General features: G+C 69.5%; 4 protein-coding genes across 7 annotated transcripts; 2 read left to right on the top strand and 2 right to left on the bottom strand.

Moving 5' to 3' along the window:
• Window positions 1-428: 428 nt before the first annotated feature.
• GIPR (gastric inhibitory polypeptide receptor) lies at window positions 429-5,619 on the bottom strand. Of its 2 annotated transcripts, none has more exons than XM_032746099.3 (13): window positions 5,414-5,619; window positions 4,840-4,927; window positions 4,662-4,769; window positions 4,127-4,248; window positions 3,246-3,349; window positions 2,890-3,025; window positions 2,104-2,260; window positions 1,668-1,728; window positions 1,462-1,531; window positions 1,278-1,366; window positions 857-905; window positions 652-693; window positions 429-571 (listed from the first exon to the last, which is right to left on the bottom strand). In XM_032746099.3, exons 1-13 carry the CDS (start codon window positions 5,468-5,470, stop codon window positions 458-460), a joined length of 1,197 nt encoding a protein of 398 aa, XP_032601990.3. In that variant the 5' UTR covers window positions 5,471-5,619; the 3' UTR covers window positions 429-457. The 2 variants fall into 2 exon arrangements, with proteins under 2 accessions (XP_032601990.3, XP_030118499.4); XM_030262639.4 differs by having other exon boundaries at window positions 764-905; window positions 5,414-5,615.
• An 880-nt stretch (window positions 5,620-6,499) lies between these two features.
• Window positions 6,500-8,911, top strand: OPA3 (outer mitochondrial membrane lipid metabolism regulator OPA3). Its single transcript, NM_001245292.1, is given in 3 exon segments — window positions 6,500-6,678; window positions 8,289-8,706; window positions 8,709-8,911. Coding segments are annotated over 3 exon segments (669 nt in total). The 5' UTR covers window positions 6,500-6,536; the 3' UTR covers window positions 8,818-8,911.
• Window positions 8,912-9,147: 236 nt separating this feature from the next.
• Window positions 9,148-14,657, bottom strand: VASP (vasodilator stimulated phosphoprotein). 3 transcript variants are annotated; one of them, XM_072920957.1, is made up of 13 exons: window positions 14,437-14,657; window positions 12,541-12,712; window positions 11,481-11,592; window positions 11,319-11,367; window positions 11,165-11,205; window positions 10,783-11,018; window positions 10,501-10,643; window positions 10,370-10,415; window positions 10,174-10,270; window positions 9,929-9,974; window positions 9,787-9,856; window positions 9,637-9,694; window positions 9,148-9,537 (listed from the first exon to the last, which is right to left on the bottom strand). In XM_072920957.1, exons 1-13 carry the CDS (start codon window positions 14,529-14,531, stop codon window positions 9,500-9,502), a joined length of 1,203 nt encoding a protein of 400 aa, XP_072777058.1. In that variant the 5' UTR covers window positions 14,532-14,657; the 3' UTR covers window positions 9,148-9,499. The 3 variants fall into 3 exon arrangements, with proteins under 3 accessions (XP_072777058.1, XP_072777057.1, XP_072777059.1); XM_072920956.1 differs by having other exon boundaries at window positions 11,481-11,649; window positions 14,437-14,656; XM_072920958.1 differs by having other exon boundaries at window positions 10,234-10,270; window positions 11,481-11,649; window positions 14,437-14,656.
• Window positions 14,658-15,502: 845 nt separating this feature from the next.
• Window positions 15,503-22,234, top strand: RTN2 (reticulon 2). Its single transcript, XM_072920962.1, has 10 exons — window positions 15,503-15,676; window positions 16,576-16,620; window positions 16,842-17,195; window positions 17,855-17,992; window positions 18,888-19,098; window positions 19,741-19,864; window positions 20,403-20,472; window positions 21,353-21,399; window positions 21,495-21,553; window positions 22,063-22,234. The coding sequence occupies exons 1-10, from the start codon at window positions 15,646-15,648 to the stop codon at window positions 22,103-22,105; spliced, it is 1,122 nt and encodes a 373-aa protein (XP_072777063.1). The 5' UTR covers window positions 15,503-15,645; the 3' UTR covers window positions 22,106-22,234.
• Window positions 22,235-22,512: the final 278 nt, after the last annotated feature.

Here is a 22,512-nt window from a genome sequence, read left to right as displayed (position 1 = left end):
GAACCTTAGGTGCCCCCATAGGTGACCCCAAACACTCCCAGGACCCACAGGTGACCCCCAGCACCCACAGGTGCTCCCCAAGGACCCCCAGGTGCCCCCATAGGTGACCCCAAACACCCCCAGGTGCCCCCCCCAACACCCCCAGGACCCACAGGTACCCACCAGGTGCCCCCCAGGACCCACAGGTGCCCCCCAACACCCCCAGCACCCACAGGTGCTTTCCAAGGAACCCCAGGTGCCCCCATAGGTGACCCCAAACACCCCCAGGTGCCCCCCAACACCCCCAGGACCCACAGGTGACCCCCAGCACCCACAGGTGCTCCCCAGGGACCCCCAGGTGCCCCCACAGGTGACCCCCAACACCCCCAGTTGCCCCCCAGGACCCACAGGTGACCCCCAGCACCCCCAGGTGCTCCCCAAGGACCCCCAGGTGCCCCCCAGGTGCCCCCCGCCCCCCTCAGCAGCCGCTCTCCACCGCCGCCCGTTGTCCCCGCCTCGGGGGGTCCCGGGGGGCGACACCGGCGACCCCAAACCGGCAGCGCTGCCACCCCCGCCGCAGCTCGGCCTGCACCTGGGGGGCGGCACGTCGCGACAGGTGTCACCGGCCATGGCCCTGTCGCGACAGGAACCCCCGGGCCCCGACGGACGCACCTCCTTGTTGGTGAAGCAGTAGAGGACGCTGACCACCAGGCCCTGGGGGGACAGGTTTGGGTGGGTGGGGGTCCCAGGGGTGCCCCGGTAACGGGGGGTGTCCCCAGCTCACCTGCGCCGAGGTGAGCAGCAGGTGAAGGCAGAGCCGCGCCAGCCTCAGGCTGCCCCCGCCCGCCTCCGCCTCCCCGGCCAGGGCGAAAATCACCTCGTGCACCCCGAGAAGGGGGATCAGCGTCAGCGTGGAGCGCGCCAGCCTGCGGGGACACGCGGGGACAGTGTGGGGATACGACTGGGACAGCGTGGGGACACGGCCGGGACACCCCCTGGGCGTGGGGACACTGTGGGGACACAGCTGGGACAACCCTGGGCGTGGGGACACTGTGGGGACACCGTGGGGACACCATGGGGACAACCTCCGGGCTTGGGGACACCATGGGGACACCGTGGGGACACCGTGGGGACAACCCCGGGTAAGGGGACACAGCTGGGGACACTCCCAGGGGCATTTGGGGACACACCCGGGCGTTGGGACACACCTGAGCCAGGTGTCCCCACCTGAGCCAGCCACCCCCCAGGTGTCCCCCCCAGTGTCCCCACCCCCCCAGTGTCCCCCCCAGTGTCCCCACCTGAGCCGCGTGTCCCCGCGGGCCACCTGCCGCGCGCGCACCTTGGCCACCAGGATCCGCAGGATCCGCACGAACACCACGAAGTTCACCTGGGCCGGGGGAGGGGACACGGGCGGTGACCCCGCGGTGACCCCGCAGTGACCCCGCGGTGACCCCTGGCACACCCCCCGGCGATGTCACCCACCGCGACGGCCACCAGGATGGGACAGCGGATCAGCCACCAGACCGCCACCTTGTCATTGCGCTCCCAACACCTGTCCCCGAAATACAGGTGTCACCGGGACAGGTGGGACAGGTGGGACATGTGGGACAGGTGGGACAGGTGGGACAGGTGAGGGACAGGTGAGGGACAGGTGTGGGGGAACAGGTGGGGACAGGTGGTGGCCTCACCCCTCGTTGTCGTACAGGTGGCGCAGCACCACCCAGGGCACCACGAAGAGCACGGGGACACCTGGCGGGGGGGACACACCTGGCTGGGGACACGGTGGGGGGGACAGGAGGTGGCACGGATAGCACAGGTGACACGCTGACAAGGGTGACAGTGAAACGGTGACAGTGAAACGGTGACACGGGTGACACAGTGACACGGGTGGATGTGACACAGGTGACACGGTGACATGGGTAGGTGACAATGACAGGTGTCTCACCCCAGCCCAGCAACAGGTAACCGAGCAGGCAGTGCCGGGCCGGGCACAGATAACACAGGTACCACAGGTAACACAGGTAACACAATGACACAGTGACACAGTGACACAGTGACACGGGTGGATGTGACACAGGTGACACGGTGACACAGATGACAATGACACGGTGACAGGTGTCTCACCCCAGCCCAGCAGCAGGTACCCGGGCAGGCAGCCCCGGGCCGGGCTCGCCGCCAGCAGCAGCCGCAGCAGGAACAGCCCCTCGGCCGTGGCCCAGGCGTAGTTGGCGCCCACGCAGTACTGCGCCACGCTCTGCGCCACGCGGCACGCGGGGCCCGCCTGCGCCACGCCACCCGTGTCCCGTGGGTGTCCCTGCCTCCCCTGGGTGTCCCCTCCAACCCCACGAGTGTCCCCTCCCTCCCCTGGGTGTCCCCTGGGTGTCCCCTGGGTGTCCCCTCCCACCCCACGAGTGTCCCTGTGAGTGTCCCCTCCCTCCTGTGGGTGTCCCCTCCCACCCCACAAGTGTCCCCGCGGGTGTCCCCATGTTCCGTGGGTGTCCCCTCCCTCCCGTGGGTGTCCCCTCCCACCACACGAGTGTCCCCTCCCACCCCACGAGTATCCCCTGGGTGTCCCCTGCCTCCCCTGGGTGTCCCCTGGGTGTCCCCTCCCTCCTGTGGGTGTCCCCACGGGTGTCCCCCTGTTCCAGAGGTGTCCCCTGCTCCCATGGGTGTCCCCATGGGTGTCACCCGCCCCCACGAGTGTCCCTGTGGGTGTCCCCATGTTCCACGGGTGTCCCCTCCCTCCCGTGGCCGTCCCCACGTGCGTCCCCCCGCCCCGTGGCCGCCCCCACGAGTGTCCCCGCGGGTGTCCCCATGTTCCATGGGTGTCCCCTCCCTTCTGCGGGTGTCCCCATGTCCCGTGGCAGTCCCCTCCCTCCCGTGGGTGTCCCCACGTGTGTCCCCGCCCACCTGCCGGCCCAGCAGCTGCAGGGGGTGGCCGTGGCCGTGGGGCAGGAGCGCGTCACGCGTGAGGATGGCGCCGGCGCGCAGCGCGAAGGACGCGAACAGGTTGGCGTGGATCAGGTTCCGCGTGCAGCGCAGCCGCCTGCAGGACACGCGTGACGCGGGACACGCGTGACGCGGGACACGCGTGACACCGCCAGGGCGTGACGTTCCCCAGGTGTGACATCCCCCAGGTGTGACATCCCCAGGTGACATCCCCCAGGTGTCCCCAGTTGCCCCCAGGTGCCCCCAGGTGCCCCAGGTGTCCCCATGTGTTCCCAGGTGCCCCCAGGTGTCCCCAGGTGTGTCCCCAGGTGTCCCACCTGAGCAGCAGCAGCAGCAGCAGTGCCACCAGCAGCGCCACGAGGGACAGTGAGTACCCCACGGTGTAGAGGAGGCGGAACTGCTCCAGCAGCCACACCTGGCGCTGCGGGGACACGGGGACACGGACACGGGGACAGGGGACATGGGGACACGGGGACAGGGACACGAGGACAGGGGACACGGGGACACGGACACGGGGACATCGGGACAGGGGGGACATGGGGACACAGGGACAGGGTGGCAGTGGGACACGGGTGACACAGGGACATGAGGACAGGGGGAGAGGGCGACACGGGGACACGGCACAGCACGGGGACAGCAAGGGACACGGGGACACGGCGGGGGACACGGGGACACGGCGGGGGACACGGGGACACAGCGGGGGACACGGCACGGCGCAGGGGACACGGGACACGGGGCACAGCGCGACACCGGCGGTGACACACGTGCCAGCGCAGGCGCCGCCGCCACCCGGTGCCACCACCCGGTGTCACCACCCGGTGTCACCACCCGGTGTCACGCTGCGCTCCGGGTGACACGCGCGGGGCACGGCGTGTGACAGCCACGGGCACGTGGCACCTCCCGGCGTGGTGGCACCGCGCGGTGGCACCGAACCGTGTCACCCCCGCTGTCCCCTGTGGCGTCCCCTCCCTGTCCCCTCCCTGTCCCCTCCCTGTCCGCTCTCTGTCCCCCCTCTGTCCCCCCTCTATCCCCCCTCTGTCCCCTCCCTGTCCCCTCCCTGTCCCCTCTCTGTCCCCACTCTGTCCCCTCCCTGTCCCCCCTTTGTCCCCTCTCTGTCCCCTCCCTGTCCCCTCCCTGTCCCCTCCCTGTCCCCTCCCTGTCCCCTCTCTGTCCCCTCCCTGTCCCCTCCTGTCCCCACCTCCAGGGGCTGTATCTCCGCCAGGTCCTCGCACTGGGAATTGTCCTGCCATGTCCTGCCGCTGTCGTCTGTCACCCACCGCGCGTCGTGGCCGCAGCGCCGCGCCACCACCCCGCCCTGCACTGTGGTGGCGGTGTCACCTCCGGCTGTCCCCCGTGTCCCCTCCCGGCTGTCCCCGGTGTCACCTCCGGCTGTCCCCGGTGTCCCCTCCCGGCTGTCCCCAATGTCCCCTCCGCCTCACCTCGGTGCTACCAGGGCAGGTACAATTCCCGTGTCCCCACCCGTGTCCCCACCCGTGCCCAGTGTCCCCACCTGCCCAGGTGTCCCCATCCCGCCCAGGTGTCCCCATCCCGCCCAGGTGTCCCCATCCCTGCCAGGTGTCCCCTCCCATGTCCCCATCCCGCTCAGGTGTCCCCCCCAATGTCCCCATCCCGCCCAGGTGTCCCCACCCCTGCCAGGTGTCCCCACCCGCCCAGGTGTCCCCATCCCTGCCAGGTGTCCCCGCCCAGGTGTCCCCACCTGGCAGGTGCCTCACCTCGGTGGTACCAGGGCAGGTACCAGGGGCAGGGGACAGTGGCGGTGCTGTTGGGGACAGCGTCCCCCCAACACGCGTACAGGTCGAAGGTGCGGTTGCAGACGGGTCCTGCCGAGGGGTGGCGGTGTCACCGGGCTGTCCCCAGGTGTCCCCACCCCGGTCAGGTGTGGCCGCTCACCTGGCGCGGGCGGGGTCAGGCGCAGCTGCAGCTCGCAGGTCTGACGGTACCGGCGCCAGGCGACAACGGTGGCGCGGGCGGAGCGCTCCTGGGGACAGCGGGGACAGCGGGGACAGCGGGGACATCGAGGGGACAGCGGGGACAGAGAGGGGACAGCGGGGACATCAGGGGACAGCGGGGACATCAGGGGACAGCGGGGGGACAGTGGGGACAGCGGGGATGGTGAGGGGACAGCGGGGACAGTGAGGGGACAGCGGGGACAGCGGGGACAGCGGGGACATCAGGGGACAAAGGAGGACGTCGAGGGTCATCAGGGGACATCAAGGGACATCGAGGGACAATGGGGGACATCGAGGGACATCGGAGGACATCGAGGGACAATGAGGGACATCGGGGGACAATGAGGGACAATGAGGGACATCAGGGGACGTGGGGGGACAGCAGGGACATCGAGGGGACATCGAGGGACAATGAGGGACATCAGGGGACAGCAGGGACATCAAGGGACAAAGGAGGACATCGAGGGACATCGGGGGACAATGAGAGACATCAGGGGACGTCGCGGGGGTCTCACCTCTGCTCCGGGCGGGACGTGGCCCGGCGGGGCGGGGGTCGCCACCCGCTGGCCCATGGTGGCCCTGGGGTGTCCCCCGGGGGGTCCCGAAGTGTCCCCGGGGCTGCGGTGTCGCTGTCCCCGTCCCCTCCCGGCCCGTGTCACCGGTCCCGGCTCCGCGCGTGCCTCTGTCACCCTCGGGTGGCACCGGCAGGGGCGGGGACCGCCCCCGGGAGGAGCCTCGGTGGCACCGGGGGGTCCCGGGGTCACTCCCGGGGGGGTCCCGGTGTCACCGGGGGGGTCCCGGTGTCACCCCCGGGGGTCCCGGTGTCATCCACGGGGGTCCCGGTGTCACTCCCGGGGGGGCCCGGTGTCACCCACGGGGGTCACGGTGTCACCCACGGGGGTCTCGGTGTCACCCCCGGGGGTCCCGGTGTCACCGGGGGGGTCCCGGTGTCACTCCAGGGGGTCCCGGTGTCACCCCCGGGGGTCCCGCTGTCACCCCCGGGAGGAGCCTCGGTGTCACCGGGGGGGGTTCCGGTGTCTCCCACGGGGGTCCCGGTGTCGCCGGGGGGGTCCCGGGGTCACCGGGGGGGTCTCGGTGTCACCCACGGGGGGTCCCGGTGTCACCGGGGGCGGTGTCCCAGTATCCCCCAGTGCCCCCAGTGTCCCCCCCAGTATCCCCCCAGTGTCCCCCCAATGTCCCCCCAGTGTCCCCCAGTATCCCCCAGTGTCCCCCAGTGCCCCCCAGTATCCCCCAGTATCCCCCAGTGCCCCCAATGTGCCCCCCAGTGTCCCCCAGTATCCCCCAGTGCCCCCCAGTGCCACCCCAATGTCCCCCCAGTGCCCCCCAGTGTCCCCCAGTGCCCCCCCAGTGCCCCCCCAGTGCCCCCAGTGCCACCCCAATGTCCCCCCAGTGCCCCCCAGTGCCCCCCCAGTGCCCCCCCAGTGCCCCCCAGTGTCCCCCAGTGCCCCCCCAGTGCCCCCCAATGTCCCCCAGTGTCCCCAAATTAAAATGGGCGTGTCCCGCTCAAAGTGGGCGTGTCCCACCCCCACGCCCGCCAGGGGGCGCCCCGCGGGGCCGGGGGCGGGGCGTGGCGTGTCGGCGCGGAGGTGACGTCATCACTGGGCGCCGCCGGGCGCGATGGTGGCGGGCGCGTTCCCGCTGGCCAAGCTGCTGACGCTGGGCGCGCGCCAGCTGAGCCGCCCGCTGGCCGCGCGCATCAAGGCGGGGGCGCGCGCCTCGCCCTTCTTCCGCACCTACCTGTGCCTGCCCCCCGCCCAGCGTGAGTGACACACCGGGGGACTGCGGGGGACAGCGGGGGACAGCGGGGGATACCGCCCGGGCCGGCCCCTGGGCGGCACAGGGGTCATGGGGACACCTGGGGACACCTTGGGATACCTGGGGACACCTCCCGGGCCGGCCCCTGGGCGGGACTGGGGTCATGGGGACACCTGGGGGCACCTTTGGATACCTGGGGATACCTGGGGACACCTCCCGGGCCGGCCCCTGGGCGGGACTGGGGTCATGGGGACACCTGGGGTCACCTGGGGACACCTCCCGGGCCGGCCTCAGGGCGGGACCGGGGTCATGGGGGACACCTGGGGACACCTGGGGATTCCTGGGGACACCTGGGGACACACCTGGGAGCACCTGGGGACACCTGGGGATACCTTTGGGACACCTCGGGACACCTGGGGGCACCTGGGAACACCTGGGGACACCTCCCGGACCGACCCCCAGGTGGGACAGGGGTCATGGGGACACCTGGGGACACCTGGGGATTCCTGGGGACACCTGGGGACACACCTGGGAGCACCTGGGGACACCTGGGGATACCTTTGGGACACCTCGGGACACCTGGGGACACCTGGGGACACCTGGGGACACCTCCCGGGCCGGCCCCCGGGTGGGACAGGGGTCATGGGGACACCTGGGGACAGCCCGGGGACACCTGGGGGACCCTCCCGGACCCTGGGCGGGCTTGGAGGGGATTTATGGCTGAATTTCGGGGTGTTTATGGCTGGATTTTGGGGGGGATCTGGGGGTTGGTTTGGGGGTCATTTATAGCTGGATTTGGGGGGAATTTATGGCTGAATTTGGGGGGTATGTATTTGGATTTCGGAGGGATTTGTGACAGGATTTGGGGGAATTTATGGCTGGATTTGAGGGAGTTTGTAGCTGGATTTGGGGGGGATTTATGGCTGGATTTCGGGGGATTTGTGACAGGATTTGGGGGAATTATGGCTGGATTTGGGGGGGATCTGTGACAGGATTTTGATGGAATTTCTGACTGAAGGTGGGGGGATTTATGGCTGCATTTGTGGGGGTTTGTGACAGGATTTAGGAGGGATTTAGGGCTGGATTTGTGGGGGTTTGTGACAGGATTTTAGGGGGGATCTGGGGGTTGGTTTGAGGGGAATTTGTGGCTGGATTTGGGGGTGATTTATGGCTGGATTTTGGGAGGATCTGTGACAGGATTTTAAGGCTGTATTTGGGGTGATTTATGGCTGGATTTGGGGGGATCTGTGAAAGGATTTATGGCTGGATTTGGGGGTGATTTATGGCTGGATTTTGGGGTGATTTATGGCTGGATTTTGGGGTGATTTATGGCTGGATTTGGGGGGATCTGTGACAGGATTTTGGGGGAATTATGGCTGGATTTGGGGGAGATTGTAGCTGGATTTGTGTGGAGGGGGTTGTGACAGGATTTTGTGTGAATTTATGGCCGGATTTAAGGGGATTTGTGACAGGATCTGGGGGTAATTTCTGCCTGGATTCGGGTGGACTCCGGGCGCTCCTTTGGGATTATTTAACCCCAGATTTGGGGTATAAATCCATCCCCGGGGGGGGGGGGGGCCGAGCTCTCTCAGCACCCCGTCCCCCATGCCTCAGTTTACCACTGGGTGGAGATGCGAACCAAGATGCGGCTGTTGGGGTTCCGCGGTGCGGCCGTGAAGCCGCTGAACGAGGAGGCGGCGGCGGAGCTGGGGGCCGAGCTGCTGGGCGAGGCGCTCGTCTTCGGCGTCGGGGGGCTCTGCCTCTACCTCGAGTACCTGCGGCAGGCGGGGCAGAGCCGGCGCCGCGAGGAGCACCTGGAGCAGAGCCTGGCCGAGCTGCGACAGGGCCTGGAGCTGCTCCAGAGGGACCTGGAGGAGCTGCGGGCCCGGGGACACGCCCTGGGTGGGGATGGACACGCCCTGGGTGGAGCTGGACACGCCCAGGGTGGGGCTGGACACGTCCAGGGCGGGGCTGGACACGCCCAGGGTGAAGCTGGACACGCTCAGGGCGGGGATGGACACACCCAGGGTGGGGATGGACACGCCCAGGTCACCTCAGGACACGCCCAGGGTGGAGCAGGACACGCCCAGGTCACTTCAGGACACACCCAGGTCACCTCAGGACACGCCCCTGCCCAAACTAGGAGTGCTGATGGGGATGGACACGCCCCCGCTGGCTCTGGACACGCCCCAGTCGCGACAGGCCCCGCCCCCGTGCATTAAAACATTTGTGTGTGGTGCCTGCGGTGCCTTTAAGGGGCGGGGCTAACGGGGAGGGTGGGCGTGGCCTGTGTGTGGGCGTGGCTTCGCGTTGGGCGGGGCCAGGGGAGGAGGAGAGCTGTCATTGGTGGGGAGGTGCTGAGGGCGGTGCAGAGTGGGCGGGGCTTCTCCTGGGTTGGGGGCGTGGTTTTTGAAGCCCCGCCCACCCCAGGACCCCCCAAAAACCCTCAGGGACCCCCCAAAAACCACGAGGGTCCCGTACAAAACCGTTTATTGGTGCTGGGCGGGGAGACCCCTCCCCAAATAACCCAAAAAAAAGGTGAAAAACCCAAAAGTGGCTTAAAAAAAAACTCCCCCCGGGTGGGGGAGGGGAGAAAAGGGGGGAAGGGTTTCTCCTCCCTCCCCCCCCTCCCCACGTGTAAAATTGGGGTGGGGGGCACAGTGTGGGGGGGTCGGGGCCCCCCCGCCGGTAAGGCACAGCCTGGGTGGTGGGGGGGTGACCTGGAGCCCCCCCCAGGGGGGTGTGAAATGGTGGGGGAGGGGGGGTTGGGGGGGCAGCGCCCCCTCCCCAAAATCCGTGGCATCGTGCTGGGGGGGAGGGGGCGTTCAGGGCTCGTTTCGCTTCCGCAGCTCCGTCACCAAAGCTGGGGGAGGGGAGGGGGGACAGAAAATGGGTTGGGGGAGGGGCATTGTCAGCCCCCCACCCCCCCCCCCAAATTTCCAGCGGAGCCCCTCCCCCTCACCTTGGATGATTTCCTCCTTCACCTTCTGCAGCTCCTTCCGCACCTCCTCCAGCAGCTCCTGGGGATGGGGGGCACCAGGTGAGGGGGGGGTACACCCCAGACCCCCCCCCAAAACCCCAAATTCCCCTCGGACCCCCCCAAATCCGGTACCAGCTTAAATCTCTCCAGGTCCAGCTCACTGTGGGGCTCCGAGGGGGTGGTTGGAGCGGCCGATTTCACCCTGCGAGGGGGGGAAACAATAAATTGGGGACCCCCCGCCCCAAAATCCTCCCCCCACCCTCCAAAAACGCACCTGGGCAAGGTGGAGCTGAATTTTTCCCAGGGCCTCCGGACAGGCTCTGCGGGGAGAGAGGGCAGGGGGTGAGGGGAGAGGGGGGCTGGACCCTCAAATCCGCCTTCCCAAAAAATCAGACCCCCTCAGTTACCCCCCCCCATTCTCAGTTTGCCCTTTTTGTGAGCTTTTTAGGATTTTTTTTAAGGTGGTGGTTTTTTTTTTAAAAAGAACTACAGTTCCCGGCCTGCCCCGCGCGCCCGCACCGTGCCCGGCCGCCTGCCCCCGCCGCGGTGCATGCTGGGAGTTGTAGTCCGCGCGCTCACCCGGCCCCGCCGTCCTGGCGCTGGGCTCCGCCTCCTCCTGGATTTGGGGGGGGGGGAAGGAAAGAGAATTTGGGGAGGGGGAGGCAGAGACCCTTCCCCAAAATTGGGATTTGAGGGGGGAGGGGTTTGTACTGACGTTGGTGACGTCATCCTCCTTTTTTGGCCCCTCCGCGGCTTTTCTCCTGTGGGGGGAGGGGAAAAAGGGGGGGGGGTCAGGGTGGGAATTGAGGGACCCCCCCCCCCCAAATTTTGGCGCCCCCTCCTCACCTGCGGGCCAGCATGGCGCTCATCTCCTCCATCAGCCCCCCGCCCCCACCCCCGGCCCGGGGGGGGACCTCGGATTTGGGGGGGGGTGGAGGGGCAGGGCCGGACCCCCCTCCCCCCCCAGCGGGGCTCGGGGTGGTCTCGTCCTGATGGGACACAAAAAAAAAAAAAAAAAGTAATAAAAGGGGGGGGTGAGGGGGTGAGAAGGAGGAAATATCGACCCCCCCTCACCCCCCATGCTGTTAATTAATTAATTTATTAATTATTAATTAATTGGCCACTCACCTTCGCCACTTTCCTGAGTTTGGCCCCCGCGATGGCGGCGGCAAAGCCGGAGACCCCCCCGGGACCCCCCCCGGGCACCCCCCCCACCCCCGGCCCTCCCCCCCCCTCCGGCCCTTCCCCTCCCCCAACCCCCGGACCAGGCGGGGGGGGAGGGGGGGGAGGTGGGGGAGGGGGCCCGGGGGGCGGGGGGGGTCCCGGGGGGGGTCCCGGGGGGGGAGGGGGCGCAGCCGGGGGTCCTGTGGGGGGGAGGGGAGAGAGAGAGAAAAAAATTGGAAATTTGGGACAACGAAGAGGGGGCGAAGGTGGGGGAGGGGCGGAGGTGGGGGAGGGGGGTTGGTTTTATTTTGGGGGGGGGTCAGGGTTGAACCCCCACCCCCCCCACCTGTGGCCGTCCCGCGCCGCTCCGACTCGTCCATCACCACCCTGGGGAGGGGGAGGGGAGGGGTCAGTCGGTCCCACCTGGGCCCCCTCCCCAAAATAGAAATTTGGGGTCGCCCCCCCCTAACCCCCCCTCACCCCCCCCTTTTATTACTCACCTCTCGGGGGGCTCGGAACCGTCGGGGTCGGGCCAGGGCAGCGGCGATCCTGTGGGGAGGGGGCGCGGGGGGTGAGGCCGGGGTGGGCTGGGGGGTTTGGGGACCCTCCCGGGACCCCCCGGGACCCCCCCGGGACCCCCCCGGGACCCCCGGGACCCTCACCGGTGTCCAGCGCCCGCAGCGCGCGCAGCACGGCCCCGGCGAAGCGGGCGGCCTCGGGGGGGGCGGCGAAGCTGAGCCCCCAGACCCGCCGGCCCTGGCGCCACTGGTGGAACTGGGGGGTGGTCTGGCTGTAGCGCAGCCCCCGGCCCAGGGCACAGTCCAGCACCACCTGGGGGGGGCCGAGCTCAGGTCCCCCCCAGAGAATGGGGGGGGGGGGGCAGGGGTCCTCACCCCAGACAGAGAGGGTGAGCCCACACCCACATACCCCCAGATCCCCCCAGGTACCCCCAGGTGACCCCAGGTACCCCCCAAAGCCCCCCCAGGTACCCCCCAGATCCCCCCAGGTACTCCTCAAAGCCCCCCAAACCCCCCCAGGTACCCCCCAAAGCCCGCCCCAGGTGCCCCCCAGATCCCCCCGGGTGCCCCCCAAGCCCCCCAGGTGCCCCTCAAAGCCCCCCCAGGTACCCCCAGATCCCCCCAGGTGCCCCCCAAACCCCCCGGGTGCCCCTCAAAGCCCCCCAGGTACCCCCAGGTGACCCCAGGTGCCCCTCAAAGCCTCCCCAGGTATCCCCAGGTACCCCCAAAAGCCCCCCAGGTGCCCCCCAAAGCCCCCCAGGTACCCCCAGGTGACCCCAGGTGCCCCTCAAGGCCCCCCCACGTACCCCCAGGTGACCCCAGGTGCCCCTCAAGGCCCCCCCACGTACCCCCAGGTGACCCCAGGTGCCTCCAGGTGACCCCTGGGTGCCCCTCAGGTGCCTCTCCATCCCCCCCAGCTCCCCCCAGGTGCCCCTCAAAGCCCCCCCAGGTATCCCCAGGTACCCCCAGGTACCCCCCAAAGCCTCCCCAGGTACCCCCAAAGCCCCCCAGGTGCCCCCCAAAGCCCCCCCAGGTGACCCCAGGTGCCCCCCAGGTACCCCCAGATCCCCCCAGGTGCCCCTCAAAGACCCCCAGGTATCCCCAGGTACCCCCAAAAGCCCCCCAGGTGCCCCCCAAAGCCCCCCAGGTACCCCCCAAACCCCCCGGGTGCCCCCCAGGTGCCCCCAAGCCCCCCGGTGCCCACCTGGGGCTCGGGCTGCAGCCGCCGGCCCAGCAGCCTCAGGCTGCGGGTTTGGGGGTGCAGCAGCAGCTGGACACAGCTGGGCCCGGGGGGGGACCCCCCAACCGGCTGCCACTGCCGCTGCGCCTCATCGTAGAGCAGCACCGCTGCACGGGAGCTGCACAGGAGCTGCTCCCTGCGGGGAGAGACCCCAGAAATGGGGATAAAACACCAAAAAATGGGCATAAAACCCCGAAAAATGGGGATAGAACCCCGAAAATGGGGATAGAACCCAGCCCTGCCTCATCGTAGAGCAGCACCGCTGCACGGGAGCTGCACAGGAGCTGCTCGCTGCGGGCCAGAGACCCCAAAAATGGGGATAAAGCCCCAAAAATGGGGTGAGAGACCCCAAAAAATGGGGATAGGACCCCCAAAATGGGGATAGAACCCCCAAAATGGGGATAGAACCCCAAAAAATGGGGATAGAACCCCAAAAATGGGGATAGAGCCCCCAAAAATGGGGATAAAACCCCCAAAATGAGGATACAACCCCCAAAAATGGGGATACAACCCCCAAAAATGGGGATACAACCCCCCAAAATGGGTACAGAACCCCAAAAATTGGGATAAAACCCCTAAAAATGAGGATAAAACCCACCCCGCGGGCTGGGACCCCCCCCCTCATTTGGAGCCCCCCAGGGTCGGGGACCCCCCCCCGGAAATCCCCAAATTTCCCCCCCCGCACCCCAAAACCGCCCCCCTCCCCCCCCTTTTCCTTCCTCTTCTCCCCAGGGCCGCCCCTCCCCCACTCCCAGTGCTCCCAGTGCTCCCAGTACCGATTCCCGGTGCTCCCAGTGCTCCCAGCACCGATTCCCGGTGCTCCCAGTGCTCCCAGTACCGATTCCCGGTGCTCCCAGTACCGATTCCCGGTGCTCCCAGTGCTCCCAGTACCGATTCCCGGTGCTCCCAGTACCGATTCCCGGTGCTCCCAGTGCTCCCAGTACCGATTCCCGGTGCTCCCAGTACCGATTCCCGGTGCTCCCAGTGCTCCCAGTACCGATTCCCAGTGCTCCCAGTACCGATTCCCGGTGCTCCCAGTGCTCCCAGTACCGATTCCCGGTGCTCCCAGTACCGATTCCCGGTGCTCCCAGTGCTCCCAGTACCGATTCCCGGTGCTCCCAGTACCGATTCCCGGTGCTCCCAGTGCTCCCAGTACCGATTCCCAGTGCTCCCAGTACCGATTCCCGGTGCTCCCAGTGCTCCCAGTACCGATTCCCAGTGCTCCCAGTACCGATTCCCGGTGCTCCCAGTGCTCCCAGTACCGATTCCCGGTGCTCCCAGTGCTCCCAGTGCTCCCAGTACCGATTCCCGGTGCTCCCAGTGCTCCCAGTACCGATTCCCGGTGCTCCCAGTACTCCCAGTACCGATTCCCGGTGCTCCCAGTGCTCCCAGTACCGATTCCCGGTGCTCCCAGTGCTCCCAGTGCTCCCAGTACCGATTCCCGGTGCTCCCAGTGCTCCCAGCACCGATTCCCGGTGCTCCCAGTGCTCCCAGTACCGATTCCCGGCTCTCCCAGTGCTCCCAGCGCCCCCAACTCCCGCTCCCAGTTCTCCCAGTTCCCGTTACCGGCGCCCCCAACGCCCCGGTACCGCCCGGTGCCCGTTACCGGCTCTCCCAGCGCCCCCAGCGCCGCTCCCCAGTTTCTCCCAGTTTCTCCCAGTTGCTCCCAGTTGCTCCCAGTACCGACCCCCGCCGCTCCCAGCGCCCCCGGTACCGCTCCCCGGTGCCCCCCGCGCCCGGTAACGCTCCCGCCGCTCCCCCCAGCGCCTCTGCCCAGTGCTCCCAGTTACTCCCAGTTACTCCCAGTTGCTCCCAGTTGCTCCCAGTGCTCCCAGTGCTCCCAGTACCGACCCCCCTCACCCCATGCTGGCGGCCGCGGCCGGTCCGGGCCCTTCCGGTGGCGGCGGGGGCCGGACCCGCCGGTCCCGGCGGGAGGCCCCGCCCCCCATGGGCATGGCCCCGCCCCTCCCGGTAACGGCGGCAACGGGAGGCGGCCCCGGACCCCCCTCGGGCGGCAACGGCGGCGCGCGGGGCCCAGTAACGACCAGTAACGACCAGTAACGACCAGCGGCTCCTCCCAGTATCCCCCAGTATCCCCCAGTGTCCCCCAGTGCCCCCCCAGTGCCCCCCAGTGTCCCCCCAATGTCCCCCCAGTGTCCCCCCAGTGTCCCCCAGTGTCCCCCAGTGCCCCCCAGTATCCCCCAGTGCCCCCCCAACTCTCCGGTCCCGGGCACTGGGAGCGACTGGGACAAACTGGGAGGGACCGGGAACCACTGGGGGGACACCGGGAGGTGCCGGCGACTCCGAGGGGAACCGGGGAGCCCCGGGGTCGGTGCCGGGCTCCCGGGCCCCGCTACCGGTACCCGGTGCCCATTCCCGGTACCGGTACCCAGTGCCCATTCCCGGTACCGGTACCCGGTGCCCAGTGCCCATTCCTTGTGCCATTCCCGGTACCGGTACCGGTGCCCAGTGCCCATTCCCGGTATCGGTACCCAGTGCCCATTCCCGGTACCCATTCCTGCCGCCGCTCTCCCCGTTCCCGGCTCTCCGGTACCAATTCCCGGTCCCCATCCCCATTCCCGGTGCCGGTCCCGGTCCCCATCCCCATTCCCGGTGCCGGTTCCCGGTACCGGTCCCCATCCCCATTCCCGGTTCCCGGTACCGGTCCCCATCCCCATTCCCGGTGCCCATTCCCTCCGCCGCTCTCCCCGTTCCCGGCTCCCCGGTACCAATTCCCGGTGCCCAATCCCATTCCCGGTGCCGGTTCCCGGTACCGATCCCCATTCCCGGTGCCCATTCCCGGTCCCGGTCCCCATCCCCAGTCCCGGTGCCCATTCCCGCCGCTCTCCCCGTTCCCCGCTCCCGGTGCGGTCCCGCCCCCCGCCCCGCCCCGCCCCGCCCGGTCCCGCCCGGTCCCGCCCCGCCCCTCTCCGCCGCCGCCGCCGCCGCCGCCGCCGCCCTTTGTCCGCGGCCCCGGGCCCGCCATGGCGCCGCGGTGATGCGCGGCGGGGCCGGCCCGGGGGCGGCGGGGCCGAGCGCGACCGGGAGCCCCATGCGGGGGCCGCCGCCATGGGGCAGGTCCTGGGCTTCGCCCACTGCAGTACGCACCGCGAACCGGGAACCGGCACCGGGAACCGGGAACCGGCACCGGGCAGCGGGGAGGGGCGGCGGCACCGGGAGGGGTCGGGGATGGGGTAGCGGGTACCGGGCACCGGGAACGGGGCGCGGGGAGGGGCTGGAGGGGTGGGGGGGTTTGCGGGATGCGGGAGGTAACGGGGAACCGGGAGTGGCCGGGGATGGGGAACCGGGAGGCGGCACCGGGAAGCGGCAGCAGGGAACCGGGAGGGGCAGCCGGGGATGGGGGCACCGGGGCTGACCGGGGCTGCGGGAACCGGGGGGAACCGGGCACGGAAGGGCAGGGAGTGGCCGCGGGCACCGGGAACCGGGAGGGGACGGGGATGGGGGCACCGGGAACCGGGATGGATCCGGCACCGGGAACCGGGAGGGGACGGGGATGGGGGCACCGGGAACCGGGATGGATCCGGCACCGGGAACCGGGAGGGGACGGGGATGGGGCACCGAGAACCGGGGATGGATCCGGCACCGGGAACCGGGAATGGATCCGGCACCGGGAACCGGGAGGGGACGGGGATGGCGCGGGATGGAGGGATCGGGGCAGCACCGGGAGGGGACCGGAGCTGCGGGAACCGGGAGGAACCGGGCACGGAAGGACCGGGAGTGGCCGGGATGAGGGGTGCGGGAGTTACCGGGGATAGCGGGACCGGGAACCGGGGGGGAACCGGGATGGGGGTACCGGGCACAAAGGCACCCGGGGCGGCGGTACCGGGAGGCTCCGGGGGTGCGGGAACCGGGACTTGGAGGCTCCGGGGGCACCGGGAGCACCGGGACGGGGGGCGGCAGTGCCGGGGACGGGACGCGCCCGGGGGTCCCGGGGAGCGCGGCCCGAGTTTGGGGGTCCCGGTCCCGTTGCCCCCCCAGAGGAGGCTCCGTCCACGGCCTCCACCACGCCGGACTCCAGCGAGGGTGAGCGGGACCCCGAACCCCAAATCCCGAACCCCAAATCCCCGAACCCCGAATGAACCCTGAACCCCGAACCCCAAATCCCCCGGAACCCTCCTGAACCCCAAATCCCCAAATCTCCCCGATCCTGAATCCCCCCGGACCCCAAATCCCCCCAATCCCCCCAAACCCCCCAAAACCCCAAATCCCCCCCAAATCCCCCAAACCCCCCCAAACCCCCCCAGGCGGCCCCGAGGCCTTCCCGGAGCTGCCGCCGGAGCCCCCCGAGGAGGAGGAGGAGGAGGAGGATGAAGATGAGGAGGGGGCGACGGCTCGGGGGGACCCCCGGGACGCCCCCCGGGACCCCCCCCGGGAATTGACCTTCTCCTACATCGCCTTCGGGGCCCCCCCGCCCGAACCGGGACCCCGCGGCCGCCGCGACCCCCGCCGGGCCCGCGCCCCCCCCCGGCCCCGGGGCCCGGAGCCCCGAGCGGCCGCCGGGACCCCCCAAAAACCCCCCGGGCACCCCCCGGGACCCCCCGAGGAGCTCCCGCAGGGTCCGGGGGGGGGCGAGGCTGAGGAGACCCCCGGGAGCCCCGGTGAGGATTTTGGGGGGGTCCCTGGGGGGCGTCTGGGGGGGTCCCTGGGAGGGTCTGAGGGGTCCCTGAGGGGATTTGGGGGTCCTTGGGGGGGTCTGAGGGGTCCCTGAGGGGATTTGGGGGTCCCTGGGGGGGTCTTGGGGGTCCCTGAGGGGATTTGGGGGTCCCTGGGGGCGTCTGAGGGATCCCTGAGGGGATTTAGGGGTCCCTGGGGGGGTCTGAGGGATCCCTGAGGGAATTTGGGGGTCCCCGGGGGGGGTCGGGGTACAAGGGGGGGTCTCCAATGGGGGTTGGGGTACAAGGAGGGGTTTGGGGGTCCCTGGGGGGGTCTGAGGGGTCCCTGAGGGGATTTGGGGGGGATTTGGGGGTCCCCAATGGGGGTGGGGGTACGGGGGGGGTCCCCAATGGGGGTGGGGGTACAAGGGGGGGTCCCCAATGGGGATTGGGGTACAAGGGGGGGGTCCCCAGGGGGGTTGGGGTACAAGGGAGGGGGTCCCCAATGGGGGTCGGGGTACAAGGAGGGGTTTGGGGGTCCCTGGGGGGGTCTGAGGGGTTCCTGAGGGGATTTGGGGGGGATTTGGGGGTCCCCAAGGGGGGTGGGGGTACAAGGGGGGGTCCCGGACCCCCCCCGACCCCTCCCCCCCCATTTCTCCCCCCAGCAACCCCCCCGCCCCCCCCCGCCCCGCCGCCAGGGGGCGCCCCCCGCCCGCCGCCCCCGGAGCCCCCTCAGGCCGCGGTCCCGCCCACTCCGCCGGCCGCCGACCAATCAGCGCGCGCGGCGGGCGCTGATGGACAGGGTGAGCGGCCAATGGGAGCGCGCGGGGGGTCCGGTTTCGGGCCCCGCCGCCATTGGCGGATAAATTTAGGGGGTGACCCCACCTCAACCCCCCCAAAAATGGCGGGACAGGCCGCGGGAGCCATGGAGGGGACAGGTGCGGCCGGGGGGCACCGGGAGGGACTGGGAGGGACTGGGAACTGCTGGGGGGCACTGGGAAAAACTGGGAACTACTGGGGGGGACTGGGAGGGACTGGGGAGGACTGGGAGGGACTGGGAACTGGTGGGGGGGCACTGGGAGGGACTGGGAGGGACTGGGAACCGCTGGGAGGGACTGGGAGCACTGGGAAGGGCACTGGGAGCTCTGGGAAGGGCACTGGGAGCACTGGGAATAGCACTGGGAGCACTGGGGGACTGTGGAGGGGAAACTGGGGGGGACTGGGAACTGCTGGGGGGCACTGGGAGAAACTGGGAACTACTCGGGAGGGACTGGGAGGGACTGGGGAGGACTGGGGGGGCACTGGGAGGGACTGGGGAGGACTGGGAGGGAAACAGGGAACTGGTGGGGGGGCACTGGGAGGGACTGGCAGGATACTGGGTGTCACTGGGTGTCACTGGGAGCACTGGGGTGTCACTGGGGTATCACTGTGTGTCACTGGGAGCACTGGGGTGTCACTGGGTGTCACTGGGGTGTCACTGGGTATCACTGGGTGTCACCGGGGTGTCACTAGCATGTCCCCACATGGTGACACCATCCCCCCAGTGCTGTCCCTGCTGCTGTGGCGCCGCCCGGCGCGCTCGGCGCTGGCGCTGCTGCTGGCCCTGCTGGCTCTGGGTGTCACTGGGTGTCACTGGGTGTCACTGGGAGCACTGGGGTGTCACCGGGCTGTCCCCACATGGTGACACCTGTCCCGCAGTGCTGTCCCTGCTGCTGTGGCGCCGCCCGGCGCGCTCGGCGCTGTCCCTGCTGCTGTCCCTGCTGGCTCTGGCCTGCCTGGCGCGGTTCAGCGCGGTGGCGGTGGTGGCACACGCGGCGCTGGCCGTGCTGGCTGTCACCGTGCCCCTGCGCCTGCGCCGGATGGCCCTGGCGGTGCTGAGCCCCCCGCCCGCCCCCGAGCCCCCCGAGCGGTGAGTGCCACTGGGGCCGCGCCCCGGGCCTGTGTCCCTGTCCCCATGTCCCTGTGTCCCTGTGTCCCTGTCCCCGTGTCCCTGTGTCCCTGTCCCCGTGTCCCTGTGTCCCTGTGTCCCTGTCCCCATCCCGGTCCCCATTCCCCTGTCCCTGTTCCTGTCCCCAGTCACTGTCCCCTGACCCCGTCCCCATGTCCCTGTCCCCATGTCCCTGTCCCCATGTGCCTGTCCCATTCCTGTCCCTGGCCCTGTGTCCCTGTCCCCATCCCGGTCCCCATTCCCCTGTTCCTGTCCCATCCCTGTCCCTGTCCCCATGCCCCTGTCCCTGTCCCCCTGACCCCGTGGCTGTCCCCATCCCCCTGTCCCCTGTTCCTGTCCTCCTGTCCCTTTCCTTGTCCCCGTCCCTGTCCCTGTCCCCATCCCTGTCCCCATGCCCCTGTCCCTGTTCCTGTCCCCTTGTTACTGTCCCTTGTCCCTGTCCCCATGGCTGTCCCCTGACCCCGTGGCTGTCCCCTGACCCTGTCCCTGTTCCTGTGTCCCTGTCCCTGTCCCCTGACCCTGTGGCTGTCCCCTGACCCCGTGGCTGTCCCCTGACCCTGTGGCTGTCCCCTGACCCTGTCCCTCTGTCCCCGGTGTCCCCAGGCAGGAGCCGCTGAGCGCGGAGCAGCGCCAGCGCTGGGCGCGGTACCTGGCTCGCCACGCCGTGACGGCCGCCCGCACCCTCACCCGCCTCTTCCTCGTCCACAGCGTCCCCGAGTCCCTCAAGGTGACACCGGGGGGGACACGGGGGACACCGGGGGGCACTGGGGACATTGGGGGCATCGGGGGCACTGGGGGCATCGGGGGCACTGGGGGCATTGGGGACATGGGGGGCCTTGGGGACATGGAGGACAGTGAGGACATGAGGGGACATTGGGGACACTTGTGGGGGTGTTTGGGACATTGGGGACACTTGGGGGGTATTGGGGACATTGGGGACACAGGGACATGGGGACACTTGGGGACACTTGGGGGGTGTTTGGGACATTGGGGACACTTGGGGGTATTGGAGACATGGGGACACAGGGACATTGGGGACACTTGGGGGTATTGGAGACATTGGGGACATTGGGGACATTGGGGGGTATTGGGGACATTGGGGACACTTGGGGGGTACTGGGGGGACATGTGGGGGACTAGGCTGGCCCGGAGGGTGTGGGTGGCCCCGGGGACACGGGGCTGTGGGTGGCCCGGGGATGGGGTGCCGGTGCCGGTGCCGGTGCCGGTGACAATGACAGTGACGGTGGCGGTGGTGGCCCCCCCAGTTCGCCTTCCTGTTCTACCTGCTGACCTACGTGGGGGCGGCCTGCAACGGGCTGACGCTGCTGGCAGCGGGTACGGAGCGGGGACAGAGAGGGGACGGGGGGGGACAGCAGGGGGGACAGCGGGGACAGCGGGGGGACAGCGGGGACAGAGAGGGGACGGGGGGGGACAGCGGGGGGACAGCGGGGGGACACTGCGGGGGGACAGCGGGGGGACACTGGGGGGACACTGGGGGCAACGGGGACATGGGGACACTGGGGACATGGGAACACAGGGGGACAGCGGGGACAGAGAGGGGACGGGGGGGACAGTGGGGGGACACTGGGGGCAATGGGGACATGGGGGAGACCAGGGACATGGGGGGCAATGGGGACACTGAGGGGACACTGAGGGGACACTGGGGACACCAGGGGCACTGAGGGGACACTGGGGACATGGGGGGCAACGGGGACACTGAGGGGACACAGGGACACTAAAGGGACATGGGGACACTGAGGGAACACTGGGGGCACATGGGGACACTGAGGGGACACCGGGACATTGAGGGGACACTGGGGACATGGGGGGCAACGAGGACACTGAGGGGACACGAGGACACTAAAGGGACATGGGAACACTGAAGGGACATGGGGATACTGGGACAAAAGGGGACATGGGGACACCGGGGGACATGGTGGGGACATGAGGACACTGGGGGGACACGGGAGGACACTGGGGGGACACGGGGACACTGGGGGGACACAGGGACATGGGGACACTGGGGACATGGGGGGACAAGGGGACACAGGGATACGGGGACACGGAGGGGACACGGGGATGGGGATGTGGCACAGGGGACACGGGGACAGCTTGGGGACATCCTGGGGACGGGGCGGGGGTGGCAGGGAGGATGAGGGGACATCTGGGGACCCCGGGTGACCCCCGAGGTGACAGCCCGGCCCTCCCCCGCCAGGTGTGGTCTGCGCCTTCACCTTCCCGGTGCTCTACCGGCGCCACCAGGTACGGGGAGGGGACACTGGGGACACCTTGGGGGGTGCTGGTGTCACTTGTGGCTGTCCCCAGCTGCCACCCTTGATGTCCCCCGATGTCCCCAGGCTCAGATCGACCAGTACACCGGCCTGGCCAGGAGCCACCTCAGCCACCTGCGGGCCAGGTGAGTGTCCCCGTGCTGTCCCCAGGGGTGTCCCCATGTCCCACGGGTGTCCCCGGGGTGTCCCCAGAGTGTCCCGGTGTCCCCGAGGGTGTCCCAGGGGTGTCCCCATGGTGTCCCCATGTCCCCAGGGGTGGCCCCATGTCCCTGGGGTGTTCCTGTGTCCTTGGGGGTGTCCCCAAGGTGTCCCCGGGGGTGTCCCCATGTCCCCGGGGGTGTCCCGGGGGTGTCCCAGGGGTGTCCCCATGTCCCCGGGGGTGTCCCAGGGGTGTCCCCAGGGGTGTCCCAATGTCCCTGTGGGTGTCGCCGTGCTGTCCCCATGTCCCCGGGGGTGTCCCAGGGGTGTCCCAGGGGTGTCCCCATGTCCCCGGGGCTGTCCCAGGGGTGTCCCCATGTCCCCGGGAGTGTCCCAGGGGTGTCCCGATGTCCCTGTGGATGTCGCCGTGCTGTCCCCATGTCCCCGGGGGTGTCCCGGGGGTGTCCCCAGCCCCCAGCCCCCGCTGTCCCCGCAGGCTCCTGGCCAAGCTCCCGAGTGCCAAAGCCACCCCGCAGTGACAGCGACACCCCCGAGGTGACACCGACGGGCTGGGGGAGGGGTGGCCCGGCCCCCCCCCCCCCCCCCCCGTCCTTCCCCACCCCCAGAGCGGGGGGAGGGGTCAGACTTTAATAAAAACTCTTGTGACAGACGGGGCTGGTGGCCAGGGGACACGGGTGGGGGGGGGACAGGGTGTCCTGGGGGGCCGCGGGGACCCCCGACATGGGTCTGCCATTCGTTATGTCCCCCAATGTCCCCCCAGTGTCCCCAATGTCCCCCCCGCCCCGCGGAAAGCGCGGGAACGCGGCGCCTCAAGCCCCGCCCCCTTCTGCCCTGGCCCCGCCCATCCCGGGCGCGCCCCCGCCCCTGGCCCCGCCCCCGTTGCCATGGCGGCCGCGGCCGTTGCCGCGCGACGTAAACACGGGAC

The sequence above is a fragment of the Taeniopygia guttata genome, chromosome 34, assembly GCF_048771995.1.
Source record: "Taeniopygia guttata chromosome 34, bTaeGut7.mat, whole genome shotgun sequence".
NCBI lineage: Eukaryota > Metazoa > Chordata > Aves > Passeriformes > Estrildidae > Taeniopygia > Taeniopygia guttata.
The sequence above is the reverse complement of the archived record's forward strand: the minus strand, read 5'-3'. Positions and strand labels throughout refer to the sequence as shown.

Excerpts from the sequence above, each read along its gene's own strand:
- GIPR (XM_030262639.4), bottom strand. The coding sequence starts at position 5,470 with ATGGGCCAGCGGGTGGCGACCCCCGCCCCGCCGGGCCACGTCCCGCCC. Across the intron at positions 4,249-4,661 it reads CCTGCCCTGGTACCACCGAG|TGCAGGGCGGGGTGGTGGCG; the intron begins GTGAGGCACCTG and ends CCGCCACCACAG. Across the intron at positions 3,350-4,126 it reads CGGAGATACAGCCCCTGGAG|CGCCAGGTGTGGCTGCTGGA; the intron begins GTGGGGACAGGA and ends GTGTCCCCGCAG.
- VASP (XM_072920956.1), bottom strand. The coding sequence starts at position 14,531 with ATGCCCATGGGGGGCGGGGCCTCCCGCCGGGACCGGCGGGTCCGGCCC. Across the intron at positions 11,368-11,480 it reads GCTGCGGGCGCTGGACACCG|GATCGCCGCTGCCCTGGCCC; the intron begins GTGAGGGTCCCG and ends CCCTCCCCACAG. Across the intron at positions 9,538-9,636 it reads GAAGGAGGAAATCATCCAAG|CTTTGGTGACGGAGCTGCGG; the intron begins GTGAGGGGGAGG and ends CCCCTCCCCCAG.
- RTN2 (XM_072920962.1), top strand. The coding sequence starts at position 15,646 with ATGGGGCAGGTCCTGGGCTTCGCCCACTGCA. Across the intron at positions 16,621-16,841 it reads CACGCCGGACTCCAGCGAGG|GCGGCCCCGAGGCCTTCCCG; the intron begins GTGAGCGGGACC and ends AAACCCCCCCAG. Across the intron at positions 21,554-22,062 it reads CTCAGCCACCTGCGGGCCAG|GCTCCTGGCCAAGCTCCCGA; the intron begins GTGAGTGTCCCC and ends CTGTCCCCGCAG.